Raw genomic sequence first — 15,664 nt, 5'->3', positions numbered from 1 at the left:
GCCTGTCTTCCATTCTTTATGTAACCTTTTGCATTTTGTGTTTAGAAACTGACATTCCAATTGATTTTCATTGGCCTTCTGCCTGGGTTGAATACTGAGGCAGCAAATTAGGAATGCTTCAGAAGTCCCACAAACAAAGACGTTTGCTGTGAAAGTGGAGATAATGTGACACTTATATTTTGAACTTCTTAGCTTACTCAAATGATAAATGATGGCATGGTTTAGGTAGTGTGAGTGTGTTGGGGGGGGTGGTTACAGACTGAAAGAAGTTGCTGTGAGCTGAGCGTTGGGATTCGACTAGGAGACAGTTGTTATCCATCATTTGACTATGCTGATAATATCTTTTTTATCTTTGTTTCAGGGGCTAACTTTGTAACTCGAAAAATTAGCCGATCAGTAGCTAAGATTCACCTCGGACAGATGCAATATTTCAGTTTGGGCAATCTGGATGCTAAAAGAGACTGGGGCCATGCCAAAGACTACGTTGAGGTAGGTTATTGGCCATGTGCCCTTTTTGAAACAGTGCCATTGATCTGTTTAATGCAATAACTTCAGTGAAAATGCATGAAGGGTATCTCATGATTTTTTACCCACAGAGGCCTGTTAACTTAGTGTTGCTCTCAGTTTCAGACTAGGGAGTTCAGTAACATAGTGGGCTACCCCAGCCATGACCTGAACAGAAAAATAAATCTTCAGGTTTACATTCCTTTACTGAATTCCTCTGGGAGGGGTCTATAAACTGGAACTATTTTAAAGAGTTTTTCTCCAATTGTTTCTGCGAACTTTTATGTCCAACATTAAGATCATAGCAAGATGCAGTGAAACCTGACTTTAAAGACCTCACTGCAGGCTGGCGGCCTTTTACTGTGACGGGGCAAAAACACCATTAATGCTGACAATCAAAGGTCTGGTTGGTTCTGCTTCAGAATGAAGCTTCACATTAATATTATGATGTCAAGTACTGTGTCACGTATGTGTCTATAGCTATTTACTTTATTTCAGATGTTTTTTTGTTAGTCAAAATTGTTTAATTCTATTCTATGCATATACTTTTGTTTAAAAAAAATCTGCATTGTATTAAAAGAGACATGAATGACCACGTCAGAAATATTGTTGTTTTCCCAGGAGAACGTTGTCCCCATTTTGCCTCTCAAAGATTTCCTGTGGTCATTGGGCAATTTCTGGCTTTTAATAATTTCTCTCTGGGAAACCAGAGCTGGCTTCCATATTCATTGCTGTGATTCAAAAAGAAGATCGTTGTTTGTGTTTCTTAAATTACCAAGTTAATACCAAAATAGCACCCTTAATTCTTTGGTTTTTAATTAATTTTTGAGCTCTTTGACCTTGACTTAAGCAATTAAAAGAAGCCACCAGTAAGACTAAAATATATTACTAATTTAAATATTGTCTTGTGAGGAAATCATGATACCTTACCAACCCTCTTGATGATGACTATAAAAATGGGAAAAAATATTATATCTGCATCCAAGCCATTACCTCAGGTGAGTGGAGAAGTAGAATTTGGCCAACTGGGCTGCAAAGTTGGACCCCAGTTCTGCAGTGCATATGCCTGCTAGGAGTCCTTGATGTTGGTATGATATTTCCTGGGAGTAAGGGTCCACCTGCTTGGATATCATTTTCTGGAACCTTAGCATGGTTAATTAACCCAGGAAATCTTCCTGATGTATTTTCCAGATATAATTTAAAATCATTTTTATACACATTTTATAGCAGGTAGAAAATTATTAACAAAATCTATGGGACAAAGCATCTCAGCTCTGTTATTTATAAGTAAAACATAACCTTCCACAATTAATAAGCTTTTCATTTTTAAAAATAAAAATGGCATAAAACAGAAATTAGCATCAGAACATTAAAATAGTTATTAGAGTAAAATATCCAAAGAAAATATATAAATTGAGTTTCAGTATGAATATTCAGGACTGAATTCCACTCTCTTCTATACTGGTATAAATCCAGAGGAATTCTGTTGTACTCAGTAGGCCAAATCCTGGTCCTGCTGAAATCAATAGCAAGACTCTGTGTGTTTAATGGAGCAAGGTTGGATGCAGTGACTCAGTGTTTTCTCTAAGGGCACAGGTTGGTCTACATTCATCAGATTCTACCTAGGATGACCTGTGTGCAAACCTTAAAAAAACAAAAAGCAAAAAAAAAAAAAAAAAAGCCTCATCTTATTCAGCAAAACCACCCGATAGAAAGTTCTCAGCTGGAGTCTCCATCAAGGACACACGGTGGTAATGTAAGCAGCATTCCAGATCTTTCATTCATATGTTTTTGGGGCTTTTCCAAAATCTTCTGGAAAGAATTTCTCACTAGGATAGAGTTCATCTTGAGTATCTCATTAGCGGGATCCCTTTGCCTAATGGGAGACTTATTAGTTCTTCTCTAAATATATTTAAAATGTGATTACTTCCATTCTTATAATGGCTAAAAAAGAGAATAACTTTAAAATAGAAATAAACTATTCCAGGCTTTAATGGACTAGGTTGGACTTAGATATTTAACATCATTAGAATAAATACGCTGTATAATGTTAGAATGATCATATTTATAAGCATTTTGTGAGATTCCTTAAATGTACAATTGAATACATTCAGATCGATAGTATCCTCTCTATATTTAATTTTAAATCCCATTGATGCTAATATGAGTAACATATGCCTGTAGGGTAGACCCCATGCTGTCTTTTCTTTCTCTTTACTTCTTGATTAGGAATAATAATAAAACGATAAATACATTCATACTTGTTTTATAAAATATTATGGGTTAAATCCTGGTCCACTTCAATGGGGACAGATTTCATCCTATATTTACTGGTGTGGGTATTGGTACGAAGTGTTGTCTAGTAATCAGAGGCTAGGATTAGGAGTCAGGACTCTTGAGTTCTAATTGCAGGTATGCTACTGATCTTACATTATGATCTTGTGTAAGTTACTTCCCAATTCAGTAAAGTATTTAAGCACACGCCTAAATTGAAACATGTAGCTGTCCCGTTGCTTAAAAATTAGGCACAAGGTGAAATACCTTGTCGAATCAGAGCTTAACTTGTAACATTTTTAAAAAGGTTTAAAAAACCTAATGTTGGGGGGAGGGGTGTTTGTTTCTAATTTCACCAGAATTGGTTGGTACTTAAACTTCCACCTGCAGTGATTGCAAGTCAGAAATTGGAGCATTGTGCTATGGATGAAAACCTGAAAATGTAATTTGTTCAAAAAAAGAGTGTAACTCCTTTATCTAGTTTTATTGTCCAAACAGAGCAAAACATAAGTAAGCAAATAGTAAAAAGTAAATGTGTTTTTTTTTAAAATGTCAGTTTTCAACTAAAATATTAGTGATTGAACAAAATATTTTAAAACATCTGATTTTTAACTTGTAATTGACCCTTTTAATTACAATGAAGTTAATATCTGTCTGAATGTAAATTGGTGGGAGGAGTTTCCGATTATATTACGAATAGCAATCAGTACCACCAAGTGGGGGAAGGAGGGGAAGTAATATGTCAACACTGTTGATGTATGAATCTTCTGTGTGCTGTTTTGTTTTGCGAGGTTAATTTATACCTTTTATTTTATGCAGAACGTTACAATAAACCATCTGCTAGATATTTTCAAACACTAGTACAATAGTAAGCACTTAACAGTCTATGACTCATTCCTATATCATGTGAAAAACACAAGGCATTATACAAATTTCCTCTCACCGCCACCCCAAGAGAGTCTTAATTTAAATCAATTCAGGTTCTCACAAACATTTAACTTAGAGCGCTGAGAAAGTACCCATCAATCCATTGCTAACTTTTTATTTCCCAGCCGCCAAATACTGTTAACGCTAAAATCATGAAGGGATATATGCAAGTGAAACCTTAAAGAATTCTCATTGTATGAGAAGTGAGAGACATGTTTATTTGTAAAGTTGCAATAGGATATTCTGCAAATAGAACACAACCTTGCTGTAAAGCTGCCCTAGAGAGAAAGTGAGTTTGTCTTTTCCAAGAAGTTCTACAATGGAGCTTTCCCCTCCTCTCTTATAACCCCTTTAGCATAATGTTCTGGGGCTGGGCAGTTCAGCACAAAGTTAAATGTTGCGCAGGTAGGAGAGGTGCAGAGAAGAAAATCGGACAGAGCTAACTACCCAACTCCACTGCCACCGACCTAGTTGCATTCCCCCAGTTGGACTCTCTCTAGACTTCTATGAATGGATCCAAATGCTGAATCCCACATACCCTTTACTTCCAGGGTCTGTGCAGAGTTTAGCTATGGTTCCTGGCTTTGCGTCTCTAGACATGTACTCTAGATGTAGACCTCATGTCTGATGCTCGTTTTAGCAATGGGGACTCCCACAGTCCAATTGCTTAGGCTCTGAAACTAGCACTATGCCTCCTCAGCACACGTATGTTTTCCCCAGAATCCGATCAAAGGCTTACAATTTACCTCTTCACAGGGGCGTGTGATAGTGAAAGTAAACAGATTTTGCAAAGGATTCTGTAACACCATTGCTCTATCCTTAGGTAGCATGAGAAATACACAGTCCAATATAAAATAATGATCACACCTATACGCATTGCTCTGCCTCAGGTCCACTCTGGAGAGTTCCTTGAGTTGGGCAGAGTCTTCTGGAGTGTCCAGGATCCTTCCCCTGCAACATATGACTTCTCTTTAGAATGTGGACTCTTTCTTGCTCCACTAGCTTTCTCTGACCTTGGCTGGTCCCTCAGTTAAACCTGGCCCCCACTGCTACTAAAGCATACCCATTTCTTCTCCTCTCCTGCCCAAATCTTCCTGTCCCTTGAAAAGCCTTCATTCTTTGATCCTCCTGTGAATTCTTTTTTAAACTCCGGCACCGTCTCTTTGCCCTGCTTGGGAATTTCCCATTCTCTCTGCTTCCCTATCCCTGTTAACAAGGAGAGACTAGCTTTAGCCAAGCTCCGTTGCATAGCCATTGTTCGGTCCCCACTGCAGTTGTAGCCTGGTCTGGGAGGTATGCGCTTCATCTCCTGTCAGCAAACAATGGATTCCACATCCAAGTGGCAGCATTCCCTGATGCAACAATTTTATAACTTCATAACATCGACCAGAATTCAGAAGTTTTACATATAGATTTCACAAATTACCATCACATCTTAATGCTGTCTGCCCCCACAGCTCCGCATCAACACCCCAGCTACTGAGCTGTGTATGGGCATAATAATACTTCCCTGCTTCATAGGGGCATTGTACAGACAAATGTGTTCATGTTTATGAAATGCTTAGATACAAAATAGGTGATTGCAATAGAAAGCCTAGAAATAAATAAGTATTAGACAAAAGTCACATTTCAAACCAGGGTAAAGTTTTAATGACCTGTAATTTACAACCTGTTTAGATTTTCTACAGTGTCTGCAAACGTGAAGAAACATTCTCCTTTGCCTTCTGTATAAATCCGTCAATGTTTGAGGGCAGGGAAGATGCTAATATTGGCTACAGTCAACAAAGCATTTAGGTATAAGACTATTCAGATGCTTATAACTAAGTTTCTGAATTGGGGGCAGCTTTATGCTGGAAGCTGGTGGCCACATTTTTATATTGATTTTAGTAAAACAATAGAAAAAGTAAAACAAAACCGGAACATTTCATAAACATGCAATAGAATAGATTACAGCTGGTCCACAGTACCATCAGACATACTAAGAAACCATGAAAATAGAACCATCAGAGCTTAGTAATGTGATATTGATGACTGTGATTTAAAGTCAATGGGAAATACACTTGGCCATTTATCAAAGTTACTTTTTTTAGTCCATTTTAAGTATTTTAAAATAGCAAAATCTAGGTATTCATACTAAGGTGTCTTTTTTCACAGCAATGGTGTTAACTGGACTTTTGTGCATGGTTCCTCTATATGCCATTCTATCCACTAGAATGTATTCTTAGTGTAGACAGCTGCCTCCTAGTATGTTTGGGTATATATATATTTAAACAATATAGAAATATCTTACTTTTAGTTTTTCTTGTATTTTGTGCACAGTACTGTCTTGTAAAAGACTCCCTAGCACTACTTTCACTGCAGGAAGTAATATAGTGAAATTGAACTTTCGTCCAACCAAACTGTTGGCCAAGACGCTGCTGATTCTGCATCGTTGCTTTCAAGGAATGTTAATGATCCGAGTTGTCTTCTGTGGTACATTTTGCCACAATCTGCTTTTCTCAGCATTCTTTTTTGTGACAAATCCTGCAGTCCTTACCCAGGCACAGCAAAAGTCAGTGGGTGTTTCACCAGAGTAAGGACTGCAGGAATTGTTCTTAAGTAATAAAAGGAATGTCAATTATATCTACCTGTAGAATATGATATATGAGATCCCTCACCAGCTGACACACGTCTTCTGTCATCAAGGGGTATTCTACCGTCTTCTGTTGTTTGCCCCAATTTTAAATGATTCTTTTCCCTTCTACACTCTTAGTTAAATTCTTGCCTTCCTCCTCCTCATAGATCACTTGAAACAACTGTTATGGACAGAAGTTAAAGGGCCATTCTTAATTTCCAGGTGTTGGGATTTCTATTTGTTGAACAGGAGGATAAATATTGTTGACCCTTCCAAGTATTCAAGAGTATTTATATATATGAAGTTTGTAACTTTTTTTTCTGTCAGCTCTCTTGAGCCAGGATAATTGATTGCTCTATTAAGTCAATTTGATCTTGAAATCAGATCCTGTCTGCCCTGATTGATGTGGTGATCCACTGAACTGATTATCTTATCACTGCCATCTAGGTGCAGTAATTGTGAGACTAGGGCTTGCATGAACCTTCAGGAGAAAGGTTTGATAGATTGTGGTCTTTTGTCTGGAACAGATACTGCACATTCATAAAATTCTTGATGCTTGCTTGCTGGAGAAGTATCTTGTTTACATGTGCATGTACTAGTGGCCATACCCCTTTTGACTTAGTTTCTCTCTCACAGTTTAAAGACCTGTTGGCCTTAGTAAAATGTAGATGTGAGCCTCACCCTGAAGCAGTTTTATTTTAAAAAATAACAATTTCCAAAGAAAATACATGTTTGTTTATGCTAGAATATCCCTTTGTTCCCCAGTTCAAATATTTGAAATACCTTGGAACAAACAAAGATATGTTGCATCCAAGTTTAAGGAATTCATATAGGCCCTTTCAGATGGTGTTTATTCACATGGTGAATAAAATATAACCATCCAAATTATGACTAAAGTGACATGGCAGTAATAATTAGTTATCATATTAAAGAAACTGTAAATCCCAACGTACTCTATCCATTGAAACTGAGATTACTCACCTTCTACTCAAATGCAGCCACCTCTTGGCAGAAACTTGGCTTCTTTTCAGCTGTGCAACAGCTTCATTGTACAACAGTTCGAAGAGGAATTGAAGAAGAATGCCTTCTACAGTTAATCTATATAGAAAAATAGGTCGATGGAAAGCAGTTACACAGCTTGGACACCTGAGTTAATATCATTGCACTTTAAATGCTGCGAGATCGCTGTAATGATCACAAGACCTGCCATGCTGAGTCAGACCTAAGGTCAGTCTAGCCCAATATCCTGTCTCCAAAAATGGCCAATACCAGAGCTTCAAGGGGAACATGAGAACAGGGCAGTTTTGGAGAGGTACACCTGTCTTCCCCTCCTGGCTTCTAATAGTCAGAGATTTAGGATTGTCCTGAGCATGGGATTATGTCCCTGACCCCCTTGGCTATCATCCATTGATCCATTTGAAGCCAGTTATACTTTTGGCTATCACAACATCCCATGGCAATGACTCCCACAGGTTAATTGCATTGTGTGAAAAAGTATTTCTTCTTGTTTCTGTTAAACCTGATGCCTATTAATGTCATTGGGTAATCCCTGGTTTCACATCATTCATGATTTTATAGATCTCTATCACATCCCCACTTAATCATCTCTTGTCTAAGATGAACAGTCCCAGTCTTTATAGTCTCTCCTCGTATGGAAGCTGTTCCATATCCTTGATCATCTCTGTTGCCCTTCTCTGAATGTTTGCCAGTTCCATTATATCCTTTTTGAAATGGGGCGACCCGAACTCAAAACACTATTCAAGGTGCGGCCTCCCCATGGATTAATATAATGGTGTTATAGTTTTCTGTCTTATTTTCAGTTCCTTTCCTAACAGTTTCGAACACTCTGTTAGCCTTTTTGACCGCTGCTGCATACTGAGGTGAAGTTTTTAGAGGACTATGCACTGTGACTCCAAAATCTCTTTCTTGCATAGTAACAGCTAATGGACCCCAGTACCGATCCTTGGGGGACCCTGCTATTTACCTCTTTCCATTATGAAAACTGACCATTTATTCTACCCTTGGTTTTCTATCTTTTAACCAGTTACTGATCCTTGAGGGGAACTTCCCTCTTATCCCATGACTTTGTTTCCTTAAGAGTCTTTGGTGAGGACCTTCAAAGGCTTTCTGAAAATCCGAGTACAATATATTGACTGGATCACACTGACCTACCTGCTTGTTGACACCCTCAAAGAATTCTAATAGATTTGTGAGGCATGATTTCCATTTACAAAAGCCTTGTTGACTCTTCCCCAACATACCATTTTCATCTGTTTCTGATAATTCTGCACTTTACTATAGTTTCAACCAGTTTGCCTAGTAGTGAAGTTAGGCTAACCTATGTGTAATTGCCAGGATCATCACTGGAGCCCGTTTTAAATATCTTCATTACATTAGCTACCTTCCAGTTATCTGGTGTAGAGGCTTGTTTCAGCAATAGGTTACATACTACAGTCAATAATTCTGCAGTTTCATATTTGAGTTCTTTCAGCACTCTTGGGTGATCACTATCTGGCCCTGGTGACTTCATACTGTTTAATTTGTCAATTTGTTCTAAAAGCCCTTCTGTTGACACATCAGTGAGGGACAGGTGGTCAAGAGCTTGGTTTTATATTTCATCTGAACTAAGTGACCTCCTGTGTGTGTTTGTTGACTGAAGAGGGCCACTTAAACAATCATAGAAATTTAGTGCTGGAAGGGACCTCAAGACACCTAATCCAGACCCCTACACGTATAGAACAGAATAGAGCAGTGGGGAAATAGACTATAGGCTTATTGTGATTTTTTTGGTTATTAACTCCTGGGAGGTGCTCAGATGCTACAGTGATGGGTACTATTATAATAGCCTAGATAGATTGATTGATCTCAAACTATTGTCTAGGGAGGAATTCTTCCGAGATTTTTCCAACACAGTGAGGAAGCATCAGTCTGATTTAAAGCAGTAATGCTTTGTGACCATAGTAATCCTGTCCAGAATACTCTTAGACTTGTACAGGCTTTTTTCAACCAACTGAGCTCCAAAAAAATCAAGCACATCACACTATCCTGTGCTTTTGTTTCATGATTTGTAGCTTTAGGTTTTTTATTGTGGGGACATTAGTTTAGTCATGATCAAATAATACTAACAACATCAAAATTGGAGGGACAGGATGCCTAGAGGACAGAACCAAATTGCAAAGTGACTCAGAAAAATAAGAACAATGAGGGGATATTTGGAATAAATGCAAAGCTGCACAGCTAGGGAGCAGAAATGAACAGTAGAGATGGGGAGGATGTAATTAAGCAATCACATCCCATCACATTACAAAGTGTTTGTTTTCCATCTTGCTACCTTAATCCTATCTTAATGTTACTTTTTCTTGTGACTTAGCACTATAGTTGTTGCAGGGAAGGTGTGGAATCAAGGTTGGAAGAGGTTAGTGTCTTAAGAAGTGGTTCACTTACATTTGAGAATCACTTGAATAGACTGTCCACTTTAACACCTGATAATTAGAGATGCACTTGAAAGGAAAAGTAACTTAGAAAAGTTCTCCATACAGAATTCTTGCTCTTCTAATCTTGACATCATCATTCACCACCACATTGCATCTTTGAGCCATGCAAATAAACAGTTGGCTAACTGTGCTAGAGCCCAGTTTGTTCTTGCAGAAGGTTAGTTTGCCATCTTTCATGTTAATTGCCAGACGAAACCTCAGACACACATAAGCACTTCTGCTGCCCACCAAATGGAAAGTAGATCTTCCCCCCATCAATGATGTATTTTGTTTTGTTTTTAAAAGTGAGAAAAGAAAAACTAATTTCCAAATCTTTCATCTTTTTTTTTTAAATTATGATGGGTGACTCCATAATTAAAAAACCCAATCCCATTAAAAACAAGAAAAAGGAAAGGAAAAACAAGAAATGTTTGGTTAGAAGAAAACATGTGTGGAGGCCCAGTGGTACAGTAAAATCCAAATGTGTTCTAAGACATGTCCTCAACTTTATTAACAGAAGAATCAATGTACTTGATTATTTGTTTTCCCGTTATGTTTAAACTTAATTTCTCCTCTTAACATGTTGTTGTTAATTTCTTAATTAAAAAGGCTGCCCTTTCCAGCTCCCTCTTCTGATCCCCAAACTGGGTAACAGGGAAACCTATATTTCAACCAGGAGAGAGCAATACATCAGTACATCCACCATCTGAAATTGCTTGGTTGCTTTAATTGTATGAAGCACATTAAGAATTCTGAGAAATCAAATCCTACATTTAGGATTATGGGGCATGTCACATAGCCACCAATCTGTCCTTCCCAAACCCTCTCTTTGGACCATATTCAGTTCTGGAACATAGGTAGGTGCAACTCCCTATTTACATCCATAGGCATCGTGCTTGCTTTCACTATAGCTATAGCTGGACTTCTGTGTCTGAGTGTGCCTCTAACTGCTCTACCTGCTTGCTGTAAATTGAGCAAATAGTCAAATGTTTTACTTTCATGCCATCCCACTCCCTTTCTGAAAACATAGGTTGGGTTTTGTTGACATTTTGGGTACACCTGTTTTCATTATTTCAACATATACTATAATATAATATCATAATGTTTGGTTAGTTTGAGAAATTATATAGCCCTAGTTGGTAACCCAAATTTGGTGGGGCGGGGAAGAAGAAACCACTCTTAAGGATCTGTCTGCAGAAGTATGTTCACAGCTCCCATTTCAATCAATAGGAGCTGTACATTCATCTAAGGACAGAATGTGGCATTTAATATTTAGTTTAGGAAGACCATGGACCAGGAATATACTGCTCCAGGTTTTAGTTATCTGCTGCAGTCTTTCTGAAGCTCAGTCCCAAACCTTTGCTTAGAGAGACTGTTTTTAATACAGTATGTTAAACACTGGACTGACAAGTGCTCGCCTTTCAGTTAAATTGGATCATCCAGTTCTGATAAGAACATAAGAACGGCCATACTGGGTCAAACAAAAGGTCCATCAAGCCCAATATCCTGTCTTCTGACAGTGGCCAATGCCAGGTGTTTCAGAGGGAATGAACAGACAGGTTATCATCAAATGATCCATGCCCTGTCACCCAATCCCAGCTTCTGGCAAACAGAGGCTAGGGACATCATCCCTGCCCATCCTGGCTAATAGCCATTGATGGACCTATATTCCATGAATCTGTCTAACTCCCTTTTGAACCCCATTATAGTATTGTCCTTCACCTGTTATAGTATGTAAAACCTTGTGATAATCAATTAATCCTTCTAATTAATTAAACTCATTTTGTTAAATTTTTGATTGTCCTAATGTATAATAAGCTCATTAAGTGATCATCTGTTTCACCTTGCTAAATAGATTTTGCATAGCACTAGGTGGTAAACAGGTTCTCATATAACAAAAAAATTTAGAGATTTAAATTGGAAAATTCCTGCTCAGCGCTAGTTGGACAGAGATTAGCCTTATTATACATTTGTTATTGGTTGTGTTGTTATTTATTAGTATTTGTACTGCAGTAGTGCCAAAAGGTCCAAGTCAGGACCCCATTGTGCTGGGTTTTTTAAAAACACACACCTGTCCAAGAGAGCAAACAATCGGATTAAAAACCGCAGCAGTTGAGCATAACCATAAGAGGGAAGGGGAGAGGAAGGACTAAGGCAACAGTAATAGACTAACAACGTGTAGCTGTCTGTCTGTCTGTCCCCCTCTACATGAGACAGTCTCCCCATGGCATATCTGCTGCACGCTTGTGAGACTGGAAGGATACTGGGGCCAAAGTCTTCTGCTCTCTCTACTGCTGTCTCGGGGAAGGGATCAGGGGCGGCTCCAGGCACCAGCACGCCAAGTGCGAGCCTGGGGCGGCAAGCCACGGGGGCCCTCGCAGGTTGCCTTCAGCGGCATGCTTGCGGAGGGTCCGCTGGTCCCGTGGCTTTGGCGGACCTCCCGCAGGCGTGCCGCCGAAGGCAGCCTGCCTGCCGTGCTTGGGGCGGCAAAATACCTAGAGCCGCCCCTGGAAGGGAAAAGTCCCTGGAGGTATCAAAATCCATTGATCATTTGTGGAGCATATGGTCTGGTGTCCCTGTGAACTGGGGCTGAAGTGCTATTCCCATTATTTAACCCCTTTTCCACACTTTCCCCACTTAATTTTCAATCTCCTACCCCCACACAACAATTAACAAAGGCTGGACCTAGTGACATTTGGGCTTCTGAGGTTGTAAAGGGCACTGATCTACTCTGTTGCTGGGAGGGGAGGGCATACTTCCCCCAAAATCCTCACTACATAAGCAGCATGGTGAGTAGGGAGACCACCCTGTGCTGTTGAAAGTGGCTTCTACTGGTGCCAAGTCTCTCCCTGTGGGTGGATGCTAAGGCCTTATTAAATACTTGGACAGCTATAAGCATTTTATTCAGTTACACTCAAATCACACTGATAGAAGATCCTCAAGGTCATAATACCTAGCACATTATTAAATACCTGGCTTCCACTGTACTCTGGGACAGATTGGGGAGGGGAAAATGGTGGTAGGTACTCTTCTAAACTCCACCTGCAAAATAAGCTCCACCCCCATGGGATGCTAATCACAGTAGGTTGCACAGATTTTTAGAATATGATCACACATGTTCTCTTGATTCTTTTGGCTTGGCTCCCTTAATGATTATCCCAGATACACATATGAGCTCTGCTGGCCTACTCATGCATAGCTTCCCCTGGGTGAGGCTTCTATGTCCTACTTGTTTTCTTGAGCTTTGCGGGAGCAGGGGGCTTAGATGCCCTATTAGGTTCTGCTAGGCTACTCGGGTTTGGCTACTTCTTGAATGGGGTATGGTGAAAAAAATGAGGCCAAGTCTGCTCACTTGTGGGGCCAAAGTGAGTTGTCACTCCCAATAGATTCTTCAGATCTGCACAGTATGATCCTTCTCCTTTCTTACATGCTGTAATGGAGCAGAGAAATGTCAACATTGTTATCACTGGGTATCTGAATTAGGACACTCAGAGATGAATGGGGCAGTTCATGCATCCAGAGTTCTTATTTCAGATTCTGCAAAGACAGGCCACATGTCACTTATCTTCAATACGTGTTATTCAGGCCATTTCATAATAATTAGAGATTTAAGTACCTGAATACCTTTGAGAATCTGGGTCTTAAAAGAAAAAAAAAAAGCAGCTCATATTATGGAGAATAAGAAAGCAGCATGAAATAGGTTCTCTATGGGGTACCGGCATGGCATACTGGCTGAATCGGAGCCCTAAATCCTTCCCTCATGCAGATGACCACGGCCCCCAACATAGTGACATGCTGTCTTCTGGATTTAACTCGAGTATGGCACACTCAGTTACTGAAAAGATTGCATGGTTTTTGGCTATAAGCCCCCTGTAATGAAGAAAATGTTTTTAAATATGATTGTAGGCCACTTCTGAAGTGTGGAATACAAATGGAATTAAGAAGCTATGCATTCAGAATTTTTTCCTGGCAATGGGAAGAACCTAAAGTTGCTTCTATTAGCTGCTTTCTTACATTTTGGGAAGGCGGGGGGCTGCGATGATTGATTGGTAATAAGAAGTGGAAGAAGGAAGAACTTAGGCCATAGTTACTTTAGACATGAATGGGCTCTGTATTTTAAAGCACATAAATGAGGCAAGAAAAGGGTTTTAATGATATTATGTAGGTGCTCTGTCTAATACAAATCATATGGCATTAATTTTCAAAGCTCTGCAGCAGGGCCTACTGTAAGTGTTGCTAATATATTTTTCTTTAAGAAAACGATACCGATCTATTTCATAACTACTGTACCATGCTCCCCTTCCTTTGTTTTCCTACAGCCATTTTTTTAAGTGGATGGGAATATAATACAGAAAACAAGTTTATTTCTTATTTACATAAATATCCCATTTAGCTTTCCATTTCACCATATCTGCATTTTTGTGTTTGACCTATTAGATTTTTTTGTTTTATAAAGCAACAGAAGTGCTTTCCTCAGCAAAACCATCTGGTTTAGTTTCCTGTGCCTCAACAACTATATGTGTATTATTATCAAGGCCACCCCTGTGGTTTTCTAAGTGGTCTTGTTACACCGGTGGTCTTAAAATTCAGCTGGAGTGATGGAGAGGTTAGACTAAAGGCTTCTTTCAAGTATAAAATTTCAAGTTTGAGAAATTGTCATATTTTTTAGACTAACCTATTATTTCATTATTAACTAGAATGTAATATCTTTTAAAATGTGAATACAGTAGTCTTTTAACATATTTGATTTTCAGCAGTGCTCAGAGATTTGGAATAGAACAAATAAAAATGCAATTTTGGGTCCCTGATCAGGAATTATTCATATATTCACTACAGGAGTTAGGAGAAAATATGAGAAATATCAGAACAGAGTATTTTGTAAAATATGATTGTATAATATGATGATTTAGTCATCTTCAGTGCTTTGTCCTTTTCAACATAGATTGAATATGTGCTGTAGGGCTATGTTTACTCATTAGCAATGGATAATATTTCACAGGAGTGAAAACAAGCCAAACTTCTTAACGTGAGTTTTAGTCAAGTTCCTAGAGCTTTGTATTGCACCCAGATTCTCCAAACAAGTGCTCCCTTCTACTGGAGGTGTAGGGAGGCATTGATATTGGATAAGGGAGGGATATTGGGACTGGGAGCCAAATGGGACATGGAATGTGGGCTGCCGGAGGCCAGAGTGGGGGACAGAAACAGATTGGCTGATGAGCGAGGAGGGAACTGCGACTGGCTGGGCACCACAGTCCAAATCAGCCCAGAGCTGCAATTGCAATGAAAGCCTTAGTCAGCCCTAGGCTGGAGCATGCTCAGTGAGAACAGAATCTTCTGGGAATTACGCTGTGAAGCATTGGCAAGTGTCTACTGAACATGTACAAACTGCAAATGTTCGAAGGTTTATAACAATAATTTGGGAATTTTCATGGCAACATACCTGACCCAAAGGCTACTCTGGAGCCCCCAAATTTCAAGTACCTGTTCCTGATCCATGGACAAACTACAGCTTTTCTAATAAGAACTCACCAACAATTTTTAACATGGGTAAAACGACGTCTTTTGCACTAGCCTCAGTCTCGAAAACAGCCAAACCATTTTAGCTGAAATTCAAAAATCAAAATAAAACAGACTGCAGCAGACACCAGGAATGGAAAATTTCAGTCCCAATATTTAAAGTTTGGAAAGTTTATAAGCAACTGAAAACTACATTTCAGAATGGGAAGTGGCAGGCAACCTTAATAATAGGTGGTGCTACCAGCCTCATCTAAAATAATGTAGTCATTTTCCCTTTATTATCTAAACTCTGATTTGCAGATTTTCATGAATCTTAGAATAATTCACCATGCTCTGTGAAGGCCGTGTAGCATAC

The 15,664-nt window shown here is 39.1% G+C and overlaps 1 protein-coding gene across 1 annotated transcript in view; it reads left to right on the top strand.

Annotated features, from left to right (window-relative positions):
- GMDS (GDP-mannose 4,6-dehydratase) overlaps positions 1-15,664 on the top strand; it is a 548,809-nt gene that overhangs the window by 267,821 nt on the left and 265,324 nt on the right. Inside the window, exon 7 of the mRNA XM_045005274.1 lies at positions 362-489. Coding sequence (XP_044861209.1) covers positions 362-489 — 128 coding nt within the window. The remainder of the gene's footprint in view (positions 1-361; positions 490-15,664) is intronic.

The sequence above is a fragment of the Mauremys mutica genome, chromosome 2, assembly GCF_020497125.1.
Source record: "Mauremys mutica isolate MM-2020 ecotype Southern chromosome 2, ASM2049712v1, whole genome shotgun sequence".
Classification (NCBI taxonomy): domain Eukaryota; kingdom Metazoa; phylum Chordata; order Testudines; family Geoemydidae; genus Mauremys; species Mauremys mutica.
The sequence above is the reverse complement of the archived record's forward strand: the minus strand, read 5'-3'. Positions and strand labels throughout refer to the sequence as shown.